This window comes from Rattus rattus, chromosome 18, assembly GCF_011064425.1.
Source record: "Rattus rattus isolate New Zealand chromosome 18, Rrattus_CSIRO_v1, whole genome shotgun sequence".
Lineage (NCBI taxonomy): Eukaryota > Metazoa > Chordata > Mammalia > Rodentia > Muridae > Rattus > Rattus rattus.
The window spans coordinates 5,998,721-6,018,907 of NC_046171.1; the positions used below are offsets into that span (position 1 = coordinate 5,998,721).

A 20,187-nucleotide genomic window follows, 5' to 3' on the forward strand; every position below is an offset into this window, starting at 1 on the left:
TTACTTAAAGCATAAGGGCTTTCTGCCCCTAGCAATCACCAAACGTGTCAGGAAAGACAGTCTGCTGCCAGCTCCGGTTACATGACCCCATATCTTAAATAAATAAATGAATGAATGACTGGCTCCAGGGCGTCTCATTAACATTGTATGCTCCCAGGAGAAGCACAGTCCACGGACTAGGAAGCTGGTTCTGACCACTCCGTTATCTTCTAGAAAAGTCACTTTCCCTTGTGCCCTGGCTAGACTTGCTTCCTCAGTCAAGGGCCAGGGGTAGAAGCCAGGCACGGTGAAATACTCCTCTAAACCCCAGTGTTTTGAGAAGCAGAGGCTAGAGAATCTCTAGGACATTGAGACCAGCCGGGTCTACAGATCAAGTTTCAGGACACCAAGACTACACTTACTGAGATCTTGTCTCAAGGAAGGGAAGAAAAAGAAGAGGGGAGTGGAGGAGCTGGACTACAGCAAGGATTCTTCACTTATTCCGGGATGCTCTGAGAGAGATTCAGATATGTGCATTTCTAACTCCCACCAAAACTGCTATAAAAAAAAAATCACCTAAAACCAGGAGGCATGGTGGCAAATGCCAATTACTCTGGCACTTAGGAGGCGAAGGCAGGAGGCCCATTAACTCCACGCTAACTCAGGCTACAAAGTGAGGGAGGCACTGTCTCAAGAGAGAGACAGACTACGAAAAGTCAGCAGGAGGCGTGGGCAGGGAAAGGTGTTTGATTCCCAGAACCCCCAGTAAAAGTGGAACTAGACAACTGACTCCCCAGAGTTACCCTGCAACCTCCACATGCACACTGTGTGGTACTTCTGTACCTCCCTGAACCCACATGACACACACACTCATTAACATCAAATAACCACCCACACAAGTTATAACCCCACATAAAAATACCCCGGGTCCTACCGAGCACTCCCTGTGTGTGAGGCTCTTCAACACATCTTCACATACAAAAACTCATGCAGTCTTCTACTTTCTCTACTCTAGGCTGGCCTTAAAACTGCACCCCTCCGACCTCAGCCTCCAAAATGCTAGGACTGAGGATGTGTGCGCCAGAGCAGCCTACGATAATCTCTGAAGTATATACTAGTATTATCCAGTTTGAAAGTGATCAGAAGTAATGAAGAGCCCAGACTCCAGGAGCCCAGTACATAACAAACGGGGTATCTGAATGTAGCTGATAAACTCTAAGATCACATAAGCCACTATCAGCCAGGAAAAGGACACCACCCACGTCAGAGATAGAGGCTCACACAAGCCTTGGTGTTCCATGTTGACTGGCAACACACACACGCACACACACACCGCACACACGCACGCTCGCGCTCCCTCCTCCCCCTCAAACCACTAGCCACTGTGCAGCCAAACTCTGGATCACTAAAACTACTGAGACCACGTCAATTAACAACCCTCACCAACCCCAAGGTAGAAAAAGGAGAGAAAACAAACTGCAAAGCTAGCCCCCAATTTTTGCAGCCACCAGTTCTAACAAGCTGCTGCATCACGTAGGGACCCGGAGTCCTTCAGGTATGGCTGAAAAGTTATCTTGCCAGCCAATCCCTCAACCTCCAAATACCCGGCCCGACAGAAAGGATTATCAGAAAGCCACAAAGCACAAGTGGACGCTGGCTGTCAAAAAAACCCTCCATGGCATCTTAAAGGGAAGGTTGCTGAAACTTTATCCCCACCTCCGCTGACCTTTCTCCAATCTGTCCGTCTGTGTAATGAGAAGAAAGCGTACCCAGAAAGGAGGGAGGTCCGAAAGGACGACCAGCCTCGGTTTACATCTTTTTCAAGGGTGATGCAACAGGGTCAGACAGAAGAGGAGGAGCTCGCCTTCCAGAAGGAGAGAGCCAGCGTCGGCGCTGCAATCTAAGGGGACCTGGGTAATCCAGTACCGGGTGGCAAAGCCAGAAAGGAAGCGGCGCTGGGCGGCTCGGGACGCGGGAAGAGGCCTGGACCGCTGGCCTGGCTGGGTTCCGTGCGGGTCTAGGAGGTACGGACAGGAAAGGGTTGGGTGACCCGCGCTGAGGAAGGAGGCGGCGGCGGGGGTGGGGAAGGAGCCAGCCCGGGCGAAGGAAGAACGCAGCGCTGACAACGGCCCGCTAGAGTTGAATCGCGACTGCCCCGGAGCCGCTCGCCCTAGCGCGGCCCGAGGGAGGTCGGAGGGCTCGAGAAGGGAGCGGGTACGGAGGGTGGCGCTCTCACCGGGACAGATGCTTCAAGATCTGCTTCTTAATGATCCCGGCCATGCTGTAGCCGCGGCCCGCGTGGAGTGCAGGCAGGCGGGTTGTCCTGGCCTCCTCAGTTGTGGTAAAGAGGCGTCCTCTCACCTCGCCGCGGTGCGGGCACCGACCGCCGTAGCCACAGCAGCCGCCATGGCGCTCTGTCGCCCCTGCCGCAGCGCCCGGAGTTCCACCACGTTCCCACCCACCCGCGCAGCGCCGCAGCCTCCCGCGAAGAACCGCGACCGCACGCCGCCCTCTCGGCTCCCCGTGGCGAGAGCGCACGGCGAGGGGCGGGGACGCGCGCCACGGCACAGGCGCACGGGATGAGGGGCGGGGCGGCTCAGAAGGCAGAGGGCGGGGCCTACGGCGTGGGCGGGGCTTAGAGGGTAGGAGGCGGGGTTCAGTCTTCCAGAAGCTGGATGGTGGCACGCACCTCGACTCCAAACTCTCCCGGAGCAAGAGGCAGACAAATATGGGAGCTCGAGGCCAGTCTAGATGGGGAATTCCCGGACAGCCAAGGATACATTGAGAGACCTTGTCACCAAAGAAATACAAAAAGTTTTAAAGATTGATGTGTCAGCCTTTGCGAGTATCCACTTATCACGTCAAGCTGAGGACACGGCTCAGGGGTAAGGCGCTTGCCACCAACATTGAGGCTGAGTTCCATCCACAGACCCAGAGGAAGGCGCCTCAAACCCTGAAGCGCAAGGACAGTAAGAAACATTTCCAATAACCCTGGCTGACACTGTTCTAGCAGCTGATTCTGAGCCAAGAAATCTAATCTTTAATGCTTCCAGTTTCAAGAAAAATGTCTGCGGTTATTATCTTCTGTTAAACCCATAAGATCTCTGTGGTAAACAACATTCTAGGCAAGCCTCGGGGACACTCCATCAAACACCGGGAGGCTCCTTCCACTCTTCACTGTATCCGGAAGTCTCCGATAACCATCTGACCAACGCTACGCAACTGGGACAAGGGCTGAATCCTGTTTCCATGCATGAAGATGGCTCGGTGCAAGGATCTCATTTCTCAATGCACCACCCTGACAAACTGCTGAGGTCAAAACTCTGAACCACGGCAACCTAAACAACATGCTTTGCTTAAAGCCTTCTTTAGGAAATTTAAATAAAAACTCCAATCTAGCTATTGATCTTTTGAGTACACATGACTCAAAGAAGAGAAAAAAAAAACAACTCAGCAACATACTCAACTGCCTTTTGAAAAGAAAGCAATGAAAACGAGCATCTTCAATGCTCGCCATTGAGTGTTGTTTTGCTTTCTTGGTTAGTTTGGCAGGGGTAGGGATTAAACCCAGTGCCTCAAGCAAATGAGAAAGTTGCCCAATTCAGACGCCATCCCCGCCCCCCTAAGACTATTGTTTTTATTTATTTGTGTGTTCTTATGTGAATGTGAATGTCAAGTGAACTCAGGTGCCAGCAGAGGCCAGCTGTCAGATCCTTTGGCACTGGAGTTACAAGCAGTTGTGACCCACTAGTTTTGGGTGCTGGGCACAGAACCTGGGCCCTCTAGAGCAGCACTTAGCAGCCCAGCCATCTCTCCAGCCCCCAGGTCTTTAAAGTTTACTTTTAAGTTTACAAGGTGTCCAGGTATTGCTCTAGATGACCAGAGAATTGCTATGTAGCTAGACCAGTATCATACCAAACTTGCAGCAATCCTCCTGTCTCTGACTCCCGAGCACCAACAATACAGCTGTCCAAACCACACCTAGCTATACTGTTTTAGTCACTGCAATTAAAATTCATTGAGCTTTCACAAGTTGCCAAAAATTTTTCTGAATCTTTATTCCAAAACTAGCAATGTTTCCAAATGGAGATGTAATCAGAGAGAGAGAGAGAGAGGGAGAGAGAGAGAGGATTGAGAGGAAGGGAGAACTATCCGACAATAGTTGTGGTGGTGGTGGTGGTGGTGGTGGTGGTGTTTATTGAGACAGGGTTTTCCTGTGTAGCCCTGGCTGTCCTGGAACTAATTTGTAGACCAGGCTGTTCTAGAATTCTGAGATAGACCTGCCTCTTCCCCCACCCCCTACCCCAACCCTGAGTGCTGGGAATAAAGGTATTCGATGCCATTCCCACTCTTCGGATTCCCAGTCCTCATAAGCTGAAGTAGTTCAAGGCCATCCTGGGCTATATGATACACTCCCATCTCAGGATAGCAGCCAGGCATGAGGGAAGCACCTGGAAGAAGCAGGACTTCGAAATTTAAGGTCATCCATAGCGATTTCTAGGTCAACCCAGGTTCCTTGCCACCCTTCTCTTTTACCTATTTTACATATACGAGTGCTCTGTCTGCATAGACACCAGAAGAGGGCATCACATCCCACTACAGAGGGTTGTGAGCCAACGTGTGGTTGCTGGGGATTGAACTCAGGACCTCTCGAAGTTTAGTCAGTGCTCTTCTTAACCTGCTCTATCCTGGAGACCACATCTTAAAAAAATAAAAGAGGGGGTTGGGGATTTAGCTCAGTGGTAGAGCACTTGCCTAGCAAGCGCAAGGCCCTGGGTTCGGTCCCCAGCTCCCCCCAAAAAAAAAATAAATAAATAAAAATAAAAAATAAAAAATAAAAGAGGGGCTGGAGAGATGGTAGACGGATAAGAGCACTGGCTGCTCTTCCAGAGGGCCTGGGTTCAATTCCCAGGACACACAGGGCAGCTCACACTATAATTCCAGTTCCTGGGCTTCGGACACCCTCACACATATGCATGCAGGCAAAACACCAATGAACATAAAATAAAAATAAATTACATGAGAAAAGCTAAAAAAAAAAAAGTTTTGGTTTTTTCCAGGCAGGGTTTCTGTTTGTAGCCATGGCCGTCTGAGAACTTGCTCTTTATAGAGTAGGCTGGCCTCGAACTCTGCAATCTACCTACCCGTGCCTCATGACTGTTGGGATGAAAGGTTTGCACTAAATGACACTCTGCTGCCAACTGGATCTCTGGAGGCAGAAATGCCAAATCAAGTGGCCTGGAGACCAGAGACCCTGAAGTGGTAAATCAGTAAAATGATTACCTCTGTGCTGTGGTGTAGTCAGGCCTCTCAGCCTCCACCTGCCGCCTCTGGATTCTGCGCAGTTGGCAATTCCAGGAAGCACAGCTAGATATGTGGATTATTTCAACTACACCGAGTTAGACCAACTAAGATGAACCTGTCTGACTTTACAAATCGTGCACCTGTCACCACTAGCTGACAAGAAAGCTGGGTGGGGAGCACATGCTGGGTACCCCAGCATAGGGACAGGAAAGGACATCAGGTCAGGGTCAGCCTTAGCTATCCGGTGAGGTCAAGGCCAGCAGGACCATGGGAGAGCCTTTCTTGCTCCGTGCCCCTCACCCATACCCCCTCATGGCAAAAGGCCAAGAAAGGGATCTGAGAAAAAGGAGTAAATGGTTAGAGTGGGTAGCTAAAGGCATGGCGTACAATCGCAGCTCACTCAGAGTAAACAGTCCATCAGAGATCCGCCTGCCTCAGTTCCCTGAGTGCTGGGATGAAAGATGTGTGCCGCCACCACATGAAGTGAAAACGTTAAAATCCGATGTGCCAGCCAGGCATGACGCATACACCCATAATCCCGGCATCAAGGCTGGCCTGGGCTTTACAGAGTTCACACGGCTGCTAACACCGCAGAACAAGCTACAGAACACAGCTGGCTTCCGCTCCCTAGGACGTGATGCAGGACGGAAGGAAGGAAGGGAAGGAGACAACTTTAACTAAAAGAGCTGACGACTTTATTTTCACATTTCACAATGTAAGTGAAAACCGCACTTTTTTGTACCACTTCTCCCTCCAGAAGCGTTCTCTCTGTTAGGAAGGGAAGTTCCTCGTCATGCACCTAGGAAACACTCAGGGTCAGCACCAAGATCTCCTGGCGAAACAACAAGAAATACAAAAGGATAAAGAGCGCTTCTGCTCTTATCTGTCTGGCCGGGTCATGCCAGGCCGTGTGGGCACCATCATAGGGCGGGCGGGAGGTCTCATCATTGGAGGCCCGGGCATCATGGGCATGTGGCCTCCCATGGGTGGTCTCATCCCAGGAGCTGCAAAACAGAACAAAGGGGAAAGCAGTGAAAAACAACATTCGGGAGACAGTGGATGGGACCTCAGTTAAAACCTAACAGTCGGGAGACAGTGGATGGGACCTCAGTTAAAACCTGACAGTCGGGAGACAGTGGATGGGACTTCAGTTAAAACCTAACATTCGGGAGACAGTGGATGGGACCTCAGTTAAAACCTAACAGTCGGGAGACAGTGGATGGGACTTCAGTTAAAACCTAACATTCGGGAGACAGTGGATGGGACTTCAGTTAAAACCTGACAGTCGGGAGACAGTGGATGGGACCTCAGTTAAAACCTAACATTCGGGAGACAGTGGATGGGACCTCAGTTAAAACCTAACATTCGGGAGACAGTGGATGGGACCTCAGTTAAAACCTAACAGTCGGGAGACAGTGGATGGGACCTCAGTTAAAACCTAACAGTCGGGAGACAGTGGATGGGACTTCAGTTAAAACCTAACAGTCGGGAGACAGTGGATGGGACTTCAGTTAAAACCTGACAGTCGGGAGACAGTGGATGGGACTTCAGTTAAAACCTGACAGTCGGGAGACAGTGGATGGGACTTCAGTTAAAACCTAACATTCGGGAGACAGTGGATGGGACCTCAGTTAAAACCTAACAGTCGGGAGACAGTGGATGGGACCTCAGTTAAAACCTAACATTCGGGAGACGGGACCTCAGACAGTGGATGGGACTTCAGTTAAAACCTAAAGGAGAGCAGGGCGGAGACAGTGGATGGGACTTCAGTTAAAACCTAACATTCGGGAGACAGTGGATGGGACCTCAGTTAAAACCTAAAGGAGAGCAGGGCGGTGGTGGTGCGTGCCTTTACTCCTAGCACTCAACAGTCTGAGTTCTAGGCCAGCCTGGTCTACAGAGGAAGGTCCAGGACAGCCAGGGCTACACAGAGAAACCCTATTTGGGGAGAAGGGGGGAGGACATCACACACAACAAACTACAGATTGGACCTGAAAAGACACACAATAGAAAAAAAAAGTGACAAATTCAAATGTTAAGTTACTTAAGACACGCTCAGACACAGAGGGAAGGAAAGGTCAGCACAGGAAGTGCAGGCAGGGACCCTGGTCCGATGACAGCAGCACTATAAATAGAGCACTGCTCTCAAGACACCAAGGACACCAGCTCTGTAGACCAGGCTGGCCTCAACTTGCAGTGCTGAGATTAAAGGCATGCACTCCCATGCCTGGCCTGCTCAGCTTTTCCAACCAGTTATCTCCACCATGTGACCGGGCGCTGTGTCCTCCATGTGCAGGCACAGAGGCCAGTCTCAGCACTCAGCCACTGTTGGGAACTATGGGGAAATGACTAGGCCAGGTTAAAAACCTGACAGTAACCGTTTTAGCTCAAGTCATAAAAAATAACAGGCATCACATTAAATAGAACACACCGAGTTCCATTTTCTAAATGCAGTTTAGAAACTATTACTCATCTGTTGTTATGCACTACAATGTTTCTGCTATGTGAATTCCTTATAGTACCCATGCTTTCAAGCACACCAGCCCATCCTGTAATCCAGCACAGCGCAACAGAGACGGGAGCACTGTAGCAAGTTTGAGGCCAGAGTGGTTACTTAATACGGCCAGGCCAGTCGGTTACATACAAGCCTTTATCTCAAAAGGGGAAATCAAAGTAAGTTAGGGGTAGGGAACACAGAAATTACAAATACATCATTGTATCCTATAAATGTTTCTTTTAGTTAATTTTGATTAAAAGCTCGTGGTATAAATAGCTCAAGATATAAGCATATTCAAAGTTGGATGTGGGGTACATGCCTGTAATGTCAATACCCTGAGGGGACAGAGGGCTCAAGTTTAAGGCCATCCTAGGTTATAAGAGTAAAACTCTCGGGGTTGGGGATTTAGCTCAGTGGTAGAGCGCTTGCCTAGCAAGTGCAAGGCCCTGGGTTCAGTCCCCAGCTCCGAAAAAAAGAAAAAAGAAAAAAAAAGAGTAAAATTCTCTTAATTCAACATTCCCTTCCCCCACCATAGGAGGGCAAATGATGTATGGGGAGCTCTATCAGGCAAACCCAGTAGGTCCAGAAGCTACAAAACCAGCGGCAAGGATAGCATGCAATGCTGTCCTAAGTGAACAGCAGGTCGACTCTGGTGACCTGTATGTTACTGTCCATATAAAACATTACCAACTGGATCTCCTCCTTTCTCTCCACAGTGGATTTAATTCAGATTTTCCAATAATGAGATTTCATATAGAGGTCTTAGTTTCCTTTCCACCTTTTAACTTTACCATAAAGTCTTGGTTATGTGGGGTAGGAAAAAGGGTGTGGTGGCCCCAGGTCTTCACAGCCTCTTTTCCTTATCCATGATTTATTTGTTTTTATACAAATAGGGTGTGCTGTACTGCCCACAGTGCCTCAAACAAGTGTCCTTGTGACTAGCTGAACTGCTCAGGAAGGACTACAGTGAAGGCCACCACATCCAGCTATGAGGCTTCTTTCATGGGCCACCCATTCCTGGTTCCCAACATTTTTAAATTCACTGTCATGGTTTGAATGTGCTTGGAACAGGAAGTGGCACTGTTAGGAGGTGTGGCCCTGTTGGAGGAGGTGTGTCACTGTGGGCCTGGGCTTTAAGACCCTACTCCTAGCTGTCTGCAATCAAGTCTTCCACTAGCAGCCTTCAGATGAAGATGTAGAACTCTCAGCTCCTGTACCGTGCCTACCTGGATGCTGCCGTGTTCCTGCCTTGATGATAATGGACTGCACTTCTTTTTTTTTTTTTTTAAAGATTTATTCATTTATTATGTACACTGTAGCTGTCTTCAGATACACCAGAAGAGGGCATCGGATCTCTTTACAGATGGTTGTGAGCCACCATGTGGTTGCTGGGAATTGAACTCAGGACCTCTGGAATAACAGTCAGCACTCTTAACCGCTGAACCATCTCTCCAGTCCTGGACTGCACTTCTTAACCTGTAAGCCAGCCCCAATTAAATGTTGTCCTTATAAGACTTGCCTTGGTCATGGTGTCTGTTTGCAACAGTAAAACCCTGAGACACTCACTAAATGTTTTATTTAGTGACACTGCTTTAGAGAACAAGGTAGTCACAGTGACACATTCCTTTAATTCCAGTATTTGGGAGGCTGAGGCAAGTGGATGCCCATGAGTTCAAGGCCAGATTGGTTTCCACAGTGAAGCCCTGTCTCCATCTATCTCACGTGGTTGCATCTTGAGCTCATAGGCCAGTGCGGTGGTCTGACCAGGTTTGGCCCCATGACTCAAGTGTTTGAAGGCTTGGCCCATACGGAGCAGCACTATTAGGAGGTGTGGCCTGGTGGGGGGCTTTGAGATTTCCTATGCTCAAGCTACGCCAGCCCCAATTAATATAAGAGCTGCCATAGTCATCGTGTCTCTTCGCAACCATGGAACCCAAAGGCCACAACTCACCCTCCTGGCTGGAAAGCTGCCCTGATTTATCCCTGTGCACCTTGTTTCTCCAGTGGAGTTGAAGGAACCACTCATTTACTTCCAAACCTTCCTATGTCCACCATTTTTATTACAATAGTTAATTTAACTATGCTGTAACCAGTGACATTTGAGAACTTGATACAGCTAGACAGACGTTCTGTGGTATGTGGGTGCCCCACGTGCCCACAGTTAAAGATCCCCAAGGCCACGGATGAAGCCACAGGGTCTGGCCTGGCAGGGCATGGCGAACACAGTGTAAGGCATTGGACAGAAATCACCCTTCTGCTTCCTGAATTAAAAACCAAAATCAAAGACTCCTGGGCACAGTGGCACAGCCCCTCAATACCAGCAGGAGGAGGCAGAGGCAGGAGGATCTGCAAACTAAGGCCAGCCTGAGCTACATAGACAGTTCCAGGACAGCAGGGCTTCAAAGGGAGACCCTGTCTCAAACACAGAAAACCCTCGAAGCCAACGGTGTCTCTTCTGCTGGTTAGGGACAGTTCATCTCCGAGAGTCACTCTCCAACAGGAGGAAGTTCACCAACAAATCAAAATCCAAACTACCTTTCCTTTACTCCCAAGAGGCAGCAAGCTGATCCACATGGTAAGTAGCCAGAAGTCAGACTGAGGGGAGGAGAGCGGGAGGAGGGGGAAGCAGCCTCACCGCTGCTGTCAGCAGCACAGAACAAATCGTCATCATTAAAGGTTGATGAAATTCAGGGGTACAGTACTGACAACTCTTGACAGCTAACAAAACCCGCCCTGAATGCAGACCTAATGCTACACAGTAAACTGTGACACATTCCAACTCACCTGGTCCCACAGGCATCATCCCAGGAGGAGGGGGGCCCATCATTGGCATCATGGGAGGGCCTCCCATGTGGGGTGCAGGCATCATGCCAGGCCGAGGAGGACCCGCTAAAACACACAAAGAAGCTTCGGTTAGAGGCTTTCCATGCTGCACGATCCTCAGTGAAGCTAAGAGGCTCACACCTGGATCGACACGTAAGTAAAAAACGTCTTCATTATTACAGTTTCCGAATCTAACAGGGGATGCACAAGAAGAGCCTGTCATGGTGCATTTACCAAGATCTAAGATAGCCATCACTACACAGAGGAAACAAGTCTCTAATAAAGAAAACATGAGAGAAATAACAAACTGGGTAGACAGAAATGTAAAAACACTCAGAGCTCAGTGCACAGCTCAGTGGTAGAGCATGTGCTTAGCTTGCACAAGGCCCTGGGTTCCATCCCCAGGAAAATTACCTCTAGTAAAAACATTTACCGGGGTTGGGGATTTAGCTCAGTGGTAGAGCGCTTGCCTAGGAAGCGCAAGGCCCTGGGTTCGGTCCCCAGCTCCGAAAAAAAAAAAAAAAAAAAAAAAAACATTTACCAGTGTGAAATTGAGAAATCATCTTGAAAAAAAGAAAACAAAATTATCAAGGGCTAGAATAATGGCTCAGTGGTTGGAGCACTGGGACTCTTCCTGAGGTCCTGGGTTCAATTCCTGGCAACTACGTAGCAGCTCACAACCGTCTAACTCAAGCTCCAAAGGGCTTTTTGGATTGGTTTTCTTTGGTTTTTCAAGACAAGGCTTCTCCCTGTAGTTGTGGCTATCCTGAAACTCACTCTGTAGATCAGGCTGGCCTTGAACTCACATCTGCCTCCACCTCCCCAGAGGAAGGGATTAAAGACATGAGCCACCACGGCCACAGCCTGGCACCTAATTCCAGGGATTCAATGCCAACTCCTGGCACCAGGCACACACACAGCATACTTAGATATATGAAGGCAAAACACCCACACATAAAATCAAATAAAAACTTACAAATTCTCTGCAGTGTGCTTGGTTTTGTTGTTGTTTGGGATAAGCACACACTAGATAAGAGGATCTGGGCTAGCCTTGGAAACTGAAACCCAGAGGGGAAAGAGCGGAGGCACAGCAGCCTGAGAGCCCCACAAGTCCCTAGAGGCAAGCAGCCCGCTTCTTCGTTCACACCCGTCATTACAAGACTTAGCTGGTGTCTCCCAGGCTCTCCCAGGGGAGCAAAAGAACAATGACTGTGTACAAATACACCCCTGCCACTACATGAAGAACAGGCCTTCCCAGAGAACAGAGGCTCATGTGTATGTGTATGGGGTGTACATGTACATGCTGGGCTATGTGGAATTCGGAGGACACACAAACGCACACGCACACACACGCACACACACACACGCACGCACGCACGCACGCACGCACGCACGCACACACACGCGCGCACACACACACACACACACACACACACACACACACACACACACAAAATGGGACAGGCACACCTATAGTCCCACCATTTTCGAGGCAGAGGTGGGCAAATCTGTGAGTTCTAGGCCAGTCTAGCCTACAGAACACGTTCCAGACCACCAGGGCTACAGAGAAACCCTGTCTTGAAAAATCAAAAATCAAAAACAAAAGCAATAAAATGTGCGCATTTTACACCCACATAACAGGAAATTATGCGGGCAAACAATTAGTGACTACCCAGTCAGTCACCAAGATCTGGAAACCAACAATGTGAGAAGCTAACGATCTAATCAAGGGCTGACCTGAGCAGCCGCACACCTTGACACAAAGTCTGACACTTACGGAGACTGGGGGGAGGCGGGATCATGGCCCCTGCAGGCGGAGGAGCAGAGAACGGAGCTGGAGGGATCTTCCCTTGTTGAAATGCAGCCGCTTGAGATAAAAAAACAAAAGTGATGTGTTAGACTGAACAACTCGTTCATGAAAATATCTGTCTTTGAAATCTGCCTGTATTGACTTCGCTTACCAAGTATTCTACAGGTCATACCCATGGACCGAAATACTGCATTGTTACGATAGCAACGAACTCATTTCCTGAACTAAGGTTCCTAGAAGTCTTTTTTTTTTTTTTATTTAACATGTATACAGTATTCTGCCTGCAGGCCAGAAGAGGGCACCAGATCTCATCACAGATGGTTGTGAGCCACCATGTGGTTGCTGGGATTAACTCAGGACCTCTGCAAGAGCAGTCAGTGCTCTAACTGCTGAGCCATCTCTGCAGCCCCCTAGAAGTCTTCTTGTAATGTAACCATTGTAACCTGTGCTTCCCACTGCTGTGAGGCACGGTGCACACCTCTGGCCCCAGCACTCAAGAGACATTGCTGGAGAACTTGAACACAGGGGCTTGCGACTGACAAGCATATGAGACAAGTCTTTGCACTAAAAAAAAAAAAAATTAGTTTTAATCAATTTAAGCCAAGCTGTAAAACATGTGCATTCCCCTTCCTGAGTAAGGACTACATACACTCCTTGTTCACCTGAAACAAATGCAGTGAACCAGATGAGGAAGAAACAAATATTTGAAAGCAAGAGATGACACTGAAGGAGCCATTACACTAACAAAGGTCTACCACAGTCAGCCCTCTCCTGGACCACATGAGTCGGCAGTGAGAACAGAGGAAAATGAATGTTATCCATGCAGACATGAGAACAATCACATCGCTAATACACGGGCCAGAGCCGTGACCCTAGCACTGGGAAGCCGGTGCCACGAGGCTAGGAGTTCAAAGGTAGTCTGGACCACAGAGCAAGACTCAAAAACACAAAACCAAAAATCCCCTAAATAAATAAACAAAGCCCACTCTCAGGGACCAATGCCCAACTCCTGTGGCCTACCCACTCCATCCACTAAGACAATGGCGGGCAGACCATGACTAGACCTGGCCCCTTCAGGGCTTCTGTCCGTGTAGGGCTTTTCCACTTGGAAGAGCGCTGTCCACATCCTATATAGGCAGCCTGTAGAGTAAGTGCGGAGGGAACAGCAAACTCATATCTACTTAACTCTGGACATCACAGCAAGTTCCTGACAGTCTCCCTCCCCTACACCACAAGTCTACCACTGAGAGAATTCACTTAGCCCGGTGTGTGGCATTATTGGACTTCTCTCAAATCTCAAAATAATTGCTAGAAGTTCCAAAATACCCAAACGAAAGTGGAAAGACACTTCAGTGCATGAGCGTTCTTGCTCAAGCCTGAGGGCCAGAGTTCAAATCCCTGATACCACATGACGGCCAGGCATAGCCATGAATGCCTGCCTGTAATTCCAGGACAGAGGGGCAGACAGAGGAGCATCTCCGCTCACTGGTCCAGCGGGCAGCCAACTGAAATGGCTTCAGCTTCAATGAAAGGCTTTATCCCAAGGGCCTAAGGCCAGAAGTGCTAAGAGCAGAGTCAGGCCCAGTGACAACTGCCACTAGTTCCAGCTCTCAGGAGCAGAGGCAGACAGCCTGGTCTAAATAACAAGGACAGCCTGGGCTACTACATCTGAGATGCTATCTCCCACACAGAGTGACAGAATAAGACCCCAACACCTTTTCTGACTTCCACATGTGCATGCATGGCCAGACATCACACATAGGAGAAAAAAAAAATACCAATTATCTAAAACAAAACAAAACAAAAGCAGACCAGGTCCATGTCTGTAACTCTCATGCTTGAGAAACTAAGACAGAAGGATCTAGGATACAAATCAGCCTCCAACACACAAAGTGAGTCAGAGGCCCACCTGTGCCACATGAATGAATTTTTAGAAAAGGCCACGTTCTAAGTATACCTCTATAATTTAAAGTAAATACAAAGTCTTGCCAGGGTTTGGGACCCAAAACACAGAAGGTTCCTATGAACAAACAGGTCCAGCAAGCAGCCCACATCACATGGCTGTTCTTTACCATCAGGTTTCCCCTGACTACTCCTCTCTATCAGTTACAAACATGAAACCCAAATAACGTCTCTCAAATGCATCCTGACCTTTTCCAATCATCACGGAAAACTCTCTACATTGTGGCTCACAATTTTCAAAGACAGATGCGCATAAAGTACTACAAAATCTTGCCATTAACAGGAAAATCCTAGGCAACTCCATCTTCTCTACCCATCCCCGAGCCTAACCAAAACACTTGACTGTCCTCCGAGGCATTGTCTTAATAATTAATATTAATGTGTCCCCATATTCCTGGTAAACCAGTGAACTTCCATTCTACTCATTCGACCCAAGCAAATGGCCCGGTATGTCACACAGTGAGCTGCTGCTGTGGAAAAGGGATGGAAGAAAATGAGACCACTCTATCCCACCAGGACCACACTGTGAGACACTCTATCCCACCAGGACCACACTGTGAGACACTCTATCCCACCAGGACCACACTGTGAGACACTCTATCCCACCAGGACCACACTGTGAGACACTCTATCCCACCAGGACCACACTGTGAGACACTCTATCCCACCAGGTCCCACCAGGACTCTATCCCACCAGGACCACAATGTGAGATACTATCCCACCAGGACTCTATCCCACCAGGACCACAGTGTGAGATACTCTATCCCACCAGGACCACAATGTGAGATACTATCCCACCAGGACTCTATCCCACCAGGACCACAGTGTGAGACACTCTATCCCACCAGGACCTATCCCACCAGGACCACGCTGTGAGACACTCTATCCCACCAGGACCACGCTGTGAGACACTCTATCCCACCAGGACCACGCTGTGAGACACTCTATTCCACCAGGACCACAGTGTGAGACATACTTGTTTTGTCAATCAGGCTCTGGGCCTGTTCTTCCATCCATTTCTGATAATAGTCTTTCACATTCTCTTTGTGTTTCCGACCACTGCAGTGTGTCTTCCTCACAGACGGCTGTAAAACAAAAAGGTCATGGCAGACACAGAAACAAAATCATCAAACTAAAACAGTTTCAGCTTTGCCTCTGGGTGGGTAGCCTACCTAAGACACTGAAATACCTTTTCCACACACTGCCATTGGTAGACATCTTTACTGGACATATTAACTAGACCAGAGACCAGCATCCTGGGGCCCCGAGCATATCTGTCCCACCAAGACCACAGTGTGAGACACTCTATCCCTCCAGGGTATTTGCTTTTGAGCACTGGGGCACACAGACCCCTGCCTCCTGGCCTCCCTGCACTCCACTCAGAGCTTCTGCCTTTTAGACATGCGCTCTAAGGTTACACATCAGCCAACAACTTCATTTATTTACTGTCTGTGGCTTCTGTCTACAGTTACAGACTGTTATAGAGAATCCGTATTTACAGATCTAAGACACAATTTGCTACTTTAAGAAAAAAACGTGCAGGGGTTGGGGATTTAGCTCAGTGGTAGAGCGCTTGCCTAGGAAGCGCAAGGCCCTGGGTTCGGTCCCCAGCTTCAAAAAAAAAGAACCAAAAAAAAAAAAAAAAAGAAAGAAAAAAAAAACGTTGCATACCGCTTATCTGAACCCTAGTGCTATTTTAATGCCCCCATGCTTCTCTTGGGAAAATAGCAGCTCAAAAGGCACAGAGGCAGCAGGCCAGCCTGCTCTACGTAACAAGTTCTAGGCCAGTCAGGGCCACATAAAGAAACCTTGTCCAAAAACAAGTCAAGGAGGTTGTGGCGCACAACTTTAATCCAAGCACTCCGCAGCAAGAAACAAGCAGCTCTCTGTGAGTTCGAAGTCAGCCTGATTTACAAATCAAGTTCCAGAACAGGCAGAGCTGTGTCTTGTTTTGTTAGGGAAAGGGGGAGCAAATAAATAAATAATTTAAAACTATTAAAACCACACCACCAAATTTGGTTGTTGCTAAAATTAAATTTTTTTTTGAGGTAGGGTCTCCCATCGTAGCTTTAAACTCATAGCAATACTCCACCTCAGTATGCTGGGAAGACGACAGGCACGAGCCCCACTACCTAACTTTGGTGCTGGGTAGTTTTTATCTTTCCCAGGGCCTTGTGATTGCTAGACAGCAGGTGGCACTAATCACATTCCACTAGATTCTTCCAATTATTTCTGATGATCAATAGATAATGGGGTCCCCACAGAAGCTAGGAATGGAGCTGCACTTGTACAAGCTAAGACATTTCTTTCCATTTTAACCGACATTTGAATAATGTGACATAATCAAGTCTCCAAGTTGTAGGAACACATTCCTGTTTTGTTTTGGTTTTTTTGGGGGGAGGGGGTTGGGGGAAGTGTTATTTTGACAAGGCTTGAATATGTATCCTAGACTGACCTGGAATTTGCCAACTTCCTGGCTCACCCTTTCAAGTAATGACATTAAACGTGCATGCAGTTTCTGTATATGCAAATGCCTTCATCTTAAAGCTTGCTAAAGTTTTACCATTCTGCAAATATCTTCACATTACAAAGACGTAGCCAGAAGGGTGTAAAAAACACCCACCTCCTACCTACTTTCTAGGAAAGGTAATCATAAATTTCCAGGAGGTTGCAACGCACACCCCTGGACCTAAAGAAAAAGAATCTTGCATAATTTTAAGGCTATACAAAGACGCGCCACTTACAGAATCGTGGGTAAGATACGTATCACAGTAGTCACAATAAAACCTGAAATGACAAAAGAATACGTCAACAATTAACAGTTGTCCAAACAAACTGACAAAAATCCCAACTTATTCGGATTCTAAGTCAAACGAAGCGTTCTGACAGAATCCAAGGCTTCTCGGGGGAGAGGGGGTCCGACCCCACTCTCAAAGGGTGACCGGAGAGCCTGGTTCCCCACCCGGCATCGCACCAAGGTGCTCCCTTCCCCTCAGAGCTTCGAGAACCAGAAACCGCGGCCCTCCACCTTCACCAGGCCCCGACGGATCACCGTAAGTCCGCAAAACCCCAGGGCACACTCACTTGGGCATGTTGCTCCACAGGCCGTTGGCTATCCCGGTCCCCGCCGCCAGGAACTGACGCACACAGGCTGCGCCGACGTAGGGATGCAAACGCGAAGAATAGGACTTCTGCTTCCGGTCTTTACTGAGGACGGCCAGGAAGTGGGCTATGGGTGCCTCTGAGGTTCAACCCGCGCTCACTTACTCGTGATTGGTTAGTCCCTCTCGGAAGTGCGTTACTTAGTTCCCTGAACAAAAAAAGTTCCAAAACCCTAGGTCAGCGGTTCTCAACCTTCCTACTGCCGCGGTCCTTTAATACAGTTCAAGTTGTGGTGACCATTCCCCAACCATAATTTTTTTTGTCGCTACTTCATAACTGTAACTTTGCCACTCTTACGACTAGTAATGTAAATATCTGTGTTTTGTGATGGTCTTGGTTGACACCTGAGAACGGGTTGTTCTACCCGCAAAAGGAGTCAGTATCGCTGCCCTAGTATGTTACCGGCTCTGGTGTAAGTGCTGAAAAACAGCAGAACCAAATCAGGTAAAAGTTCTTTGACACCTGATTAGCAGTAAGCTGAAATCGATCAAATCAATGGACAAGGGATCAAAGTCCTATGCTGGGGAAATGAAGCAGGCAAAAGAGCAGCTCAACTTTAGGGAAGACAAAGAAAATGTAGGAGACGACCACTGAGAAATTAATAATTGTTGTCGAGCCATTAAGATGTGAATTGTAGAGACGCACTCCTGGGTGAGTGGGGCGGGTCTCTGTAGTAGAGTCCCAAGGTTTAAAACCTGACTTACTGCTTCGCTCCTATCTGTGCTACTTACGCTCTCTGAGCTTCAGTTTCCTCATCTGAAAAGTACACGGAATGACTCGTTTAAGGAAGAATCAAATGTAGAAATGCTTGTTCGGGGCTGGAGAGTTGGCTTAGTGACTATGCATTTGTTGCTCTTGAAAGGATCTAGGCTCGATCACCAACGCGGTGACTCCCAGATACCTGCAGTTCAAGTCCCAGAGGGTCTGGTGGACCTTTTTTTTTTAATCTACTCCCAGCGCTAGGCTCACACATGCTGCAGTTACATACGTGCAAGTTAAACATGCATAATCTAAAAAAAAATTAATGTTCATAAAGCATCAAGTGAAATATCACTTAGGCCACATAAATGGTAGTTACTTCATCGGAAGAACTTGGTTGGTAGCAGGACCTTGCCAACTAAAAGGTCAAACTTACACTTTGCTCTCTCTCATTTTTTTTTAAAGAAATACTTTATATGAGGTATATGAGTACACTGTAGTAGCTGTTCTCATTACAGATGGTTGTGAGCCATCATGTGGTTGCTGGGATTTGAACTCAGAACCTCTGGAAGATCAGTCAGTGCTCTAACCGCTGAGCCATCTCTCCAGCCAATGGATTCCCTTTTATTTGAGTTCCAGAGAATGAGGGAGGAGTCATACTGCTCGCTCGCGCTCTCTCTCTCTCTCTCTCTCTCTCTCTCTCTCTCTCTCTCTCTCTCACACACACACACACACACACACACACACACACACACTCACGCACTCACAAAGGTAATCAGAAAAGTTACTATACCTAGCCAGTTTGCAAAATCCAACTCAAATGTAATGTCACTTCAAAGCAGTGATCTTCTTTTTTAAAAAAGAAGATTTATTTAAGTATATGAGTACACTGTTGCTGTCTTCAGACACACCAGAAGAGGGCATTGGATCCCATTTACAGATGGTTGTGAACCACCATGTGGTTGCTGGGATTTGAACTGAGGACCTCTGGAAGAGCAGTGGCCACCTCTCCTGCCCCTAGCGGTGATTTTCATTGTCACCTTCAGATAACTTTGGTCTTTATTAGTTCCTTAATAACCCAGACCTTTGGCTGGGTGGTGGTTGTACGAGCCCTTAGTCCCAACAAACAGGAGGCAGAGGTAGGTGGATCTCTGTGTGAGGTCCAGGACACCAGGAATACACAGAAAAATGTTGTCTCAAAAAACAAGTGAACCAAAATAAAATAACCTAGGCCTAGCCAGGCAATGGTGGTGCACGCCTTTAATCGCAGCACCTGGGAGGCAGAGGCAGGTGGATCTCTGTGAGTTCCAGAACAAGTTCCAAAACGGCGAGGGCTACAAGGTGAGAACATGTTTGAAAAACAACAAAATAATCCAAATCTTCCCTCAGCCTCCTAGATCCTCCCCCCAACCCCCATACTAAAGTTACAGAATGTCGTGTCTGGTGTGGTAACACACCTGCAATCCCAGCACTTGGGACAGAGGGGCAGAAGCAGGAGGATTGCCTCAACTTTATGACCAGCCTGGTTTACATAGCAAGTCCAGGTCAACCAGAGGTGGAAGTTACATCCTGAAACTGTCTCAAGAAGCCAAAATAAGGAACTGGAGATACGGATCAGTAGTTAAGGGCACTGGCAGATCTCCCAGACAACCCAGGTCTAGTTCCCAGCACCCTTATGGTAGTTTAAAAACAGTCTAACTCCAGTCCCAGGAGATCTAAAACCTTCTTCTGGCCTGTGGGCACTTGGTCCATATGTGCACAGACATACATGAAAATAAAACACCCATACCTATAAAAAAAGAAAGAAAGAAATATAAAAGCTAGTCAGGATATATGATGTGTCCAAAAATAATAATAAAAAAATACTAATGCTACAATTACCTTGCCATGACGGTGGCTTCCGGGTGGCAGAAGACACTGTCTTTGGTTAGTGAGAAGGAAATGATTCAT

At 48.0% G+C, this 20,187-nt stretch overlaps 2 protein-coding genes across 2 annotated transcripts in view; both read right to left on the reverse strand.

The window, feature by feature from the left end:
* The window catches only part of Uhrf1bp1 (UHRF1 binding protein 1), a 43,149-nt gene extending 39,888 nt beyond the window's left edge, over positions 1–3,261 (reverse strand). Inside the window, exons 1-2 of the mRNA XM_032889207.1 lie at positions 3,158–3,261; positions 2,216–2,596 (exon numbers count right to left, since the gene is read on the reverse strand). Of these exons, the coding sequence (XP_032745098.1) occupies positions 2,216–2,596; positions 3,158–3,261 (485 nt within the window). The remainder of the gene's footprint in view (positions 1–2,215; positions 2,597–3,157) is intronic.
* Positions 3,262–5,955: 2,694 nt separating this feature from the next.
* On the reverse strand, positions 5,956–17,542 carry Snrpc (small nuclear ribonucleoprotein polypeptide C). Its single transcript, XM_032888929.1, has 6 exons — positions 17,461–17,542; positions 17,121–17,163; positions 15,353–15,461; positions 12,381–12,470; positions 10,565–10,669; positions 5,956–6,287 (listed from the first exon to the last, which is right to left on the reverse strand). The coding sequence occupies exons 1-6, from the start codon at positions 17,466–17,468 to the stop codon at positions 6,163–6,165; spliced, it is 480 nt and encodes a 159-aa protein (XP_032744820.1). The 5' UTR covers positions 17,469–17,542; the 3' UTR covers positions 5,956–6,162.
* Between the last annotated feature and the right edge of the window lie 2,645 nt (positions 17,543–20,187).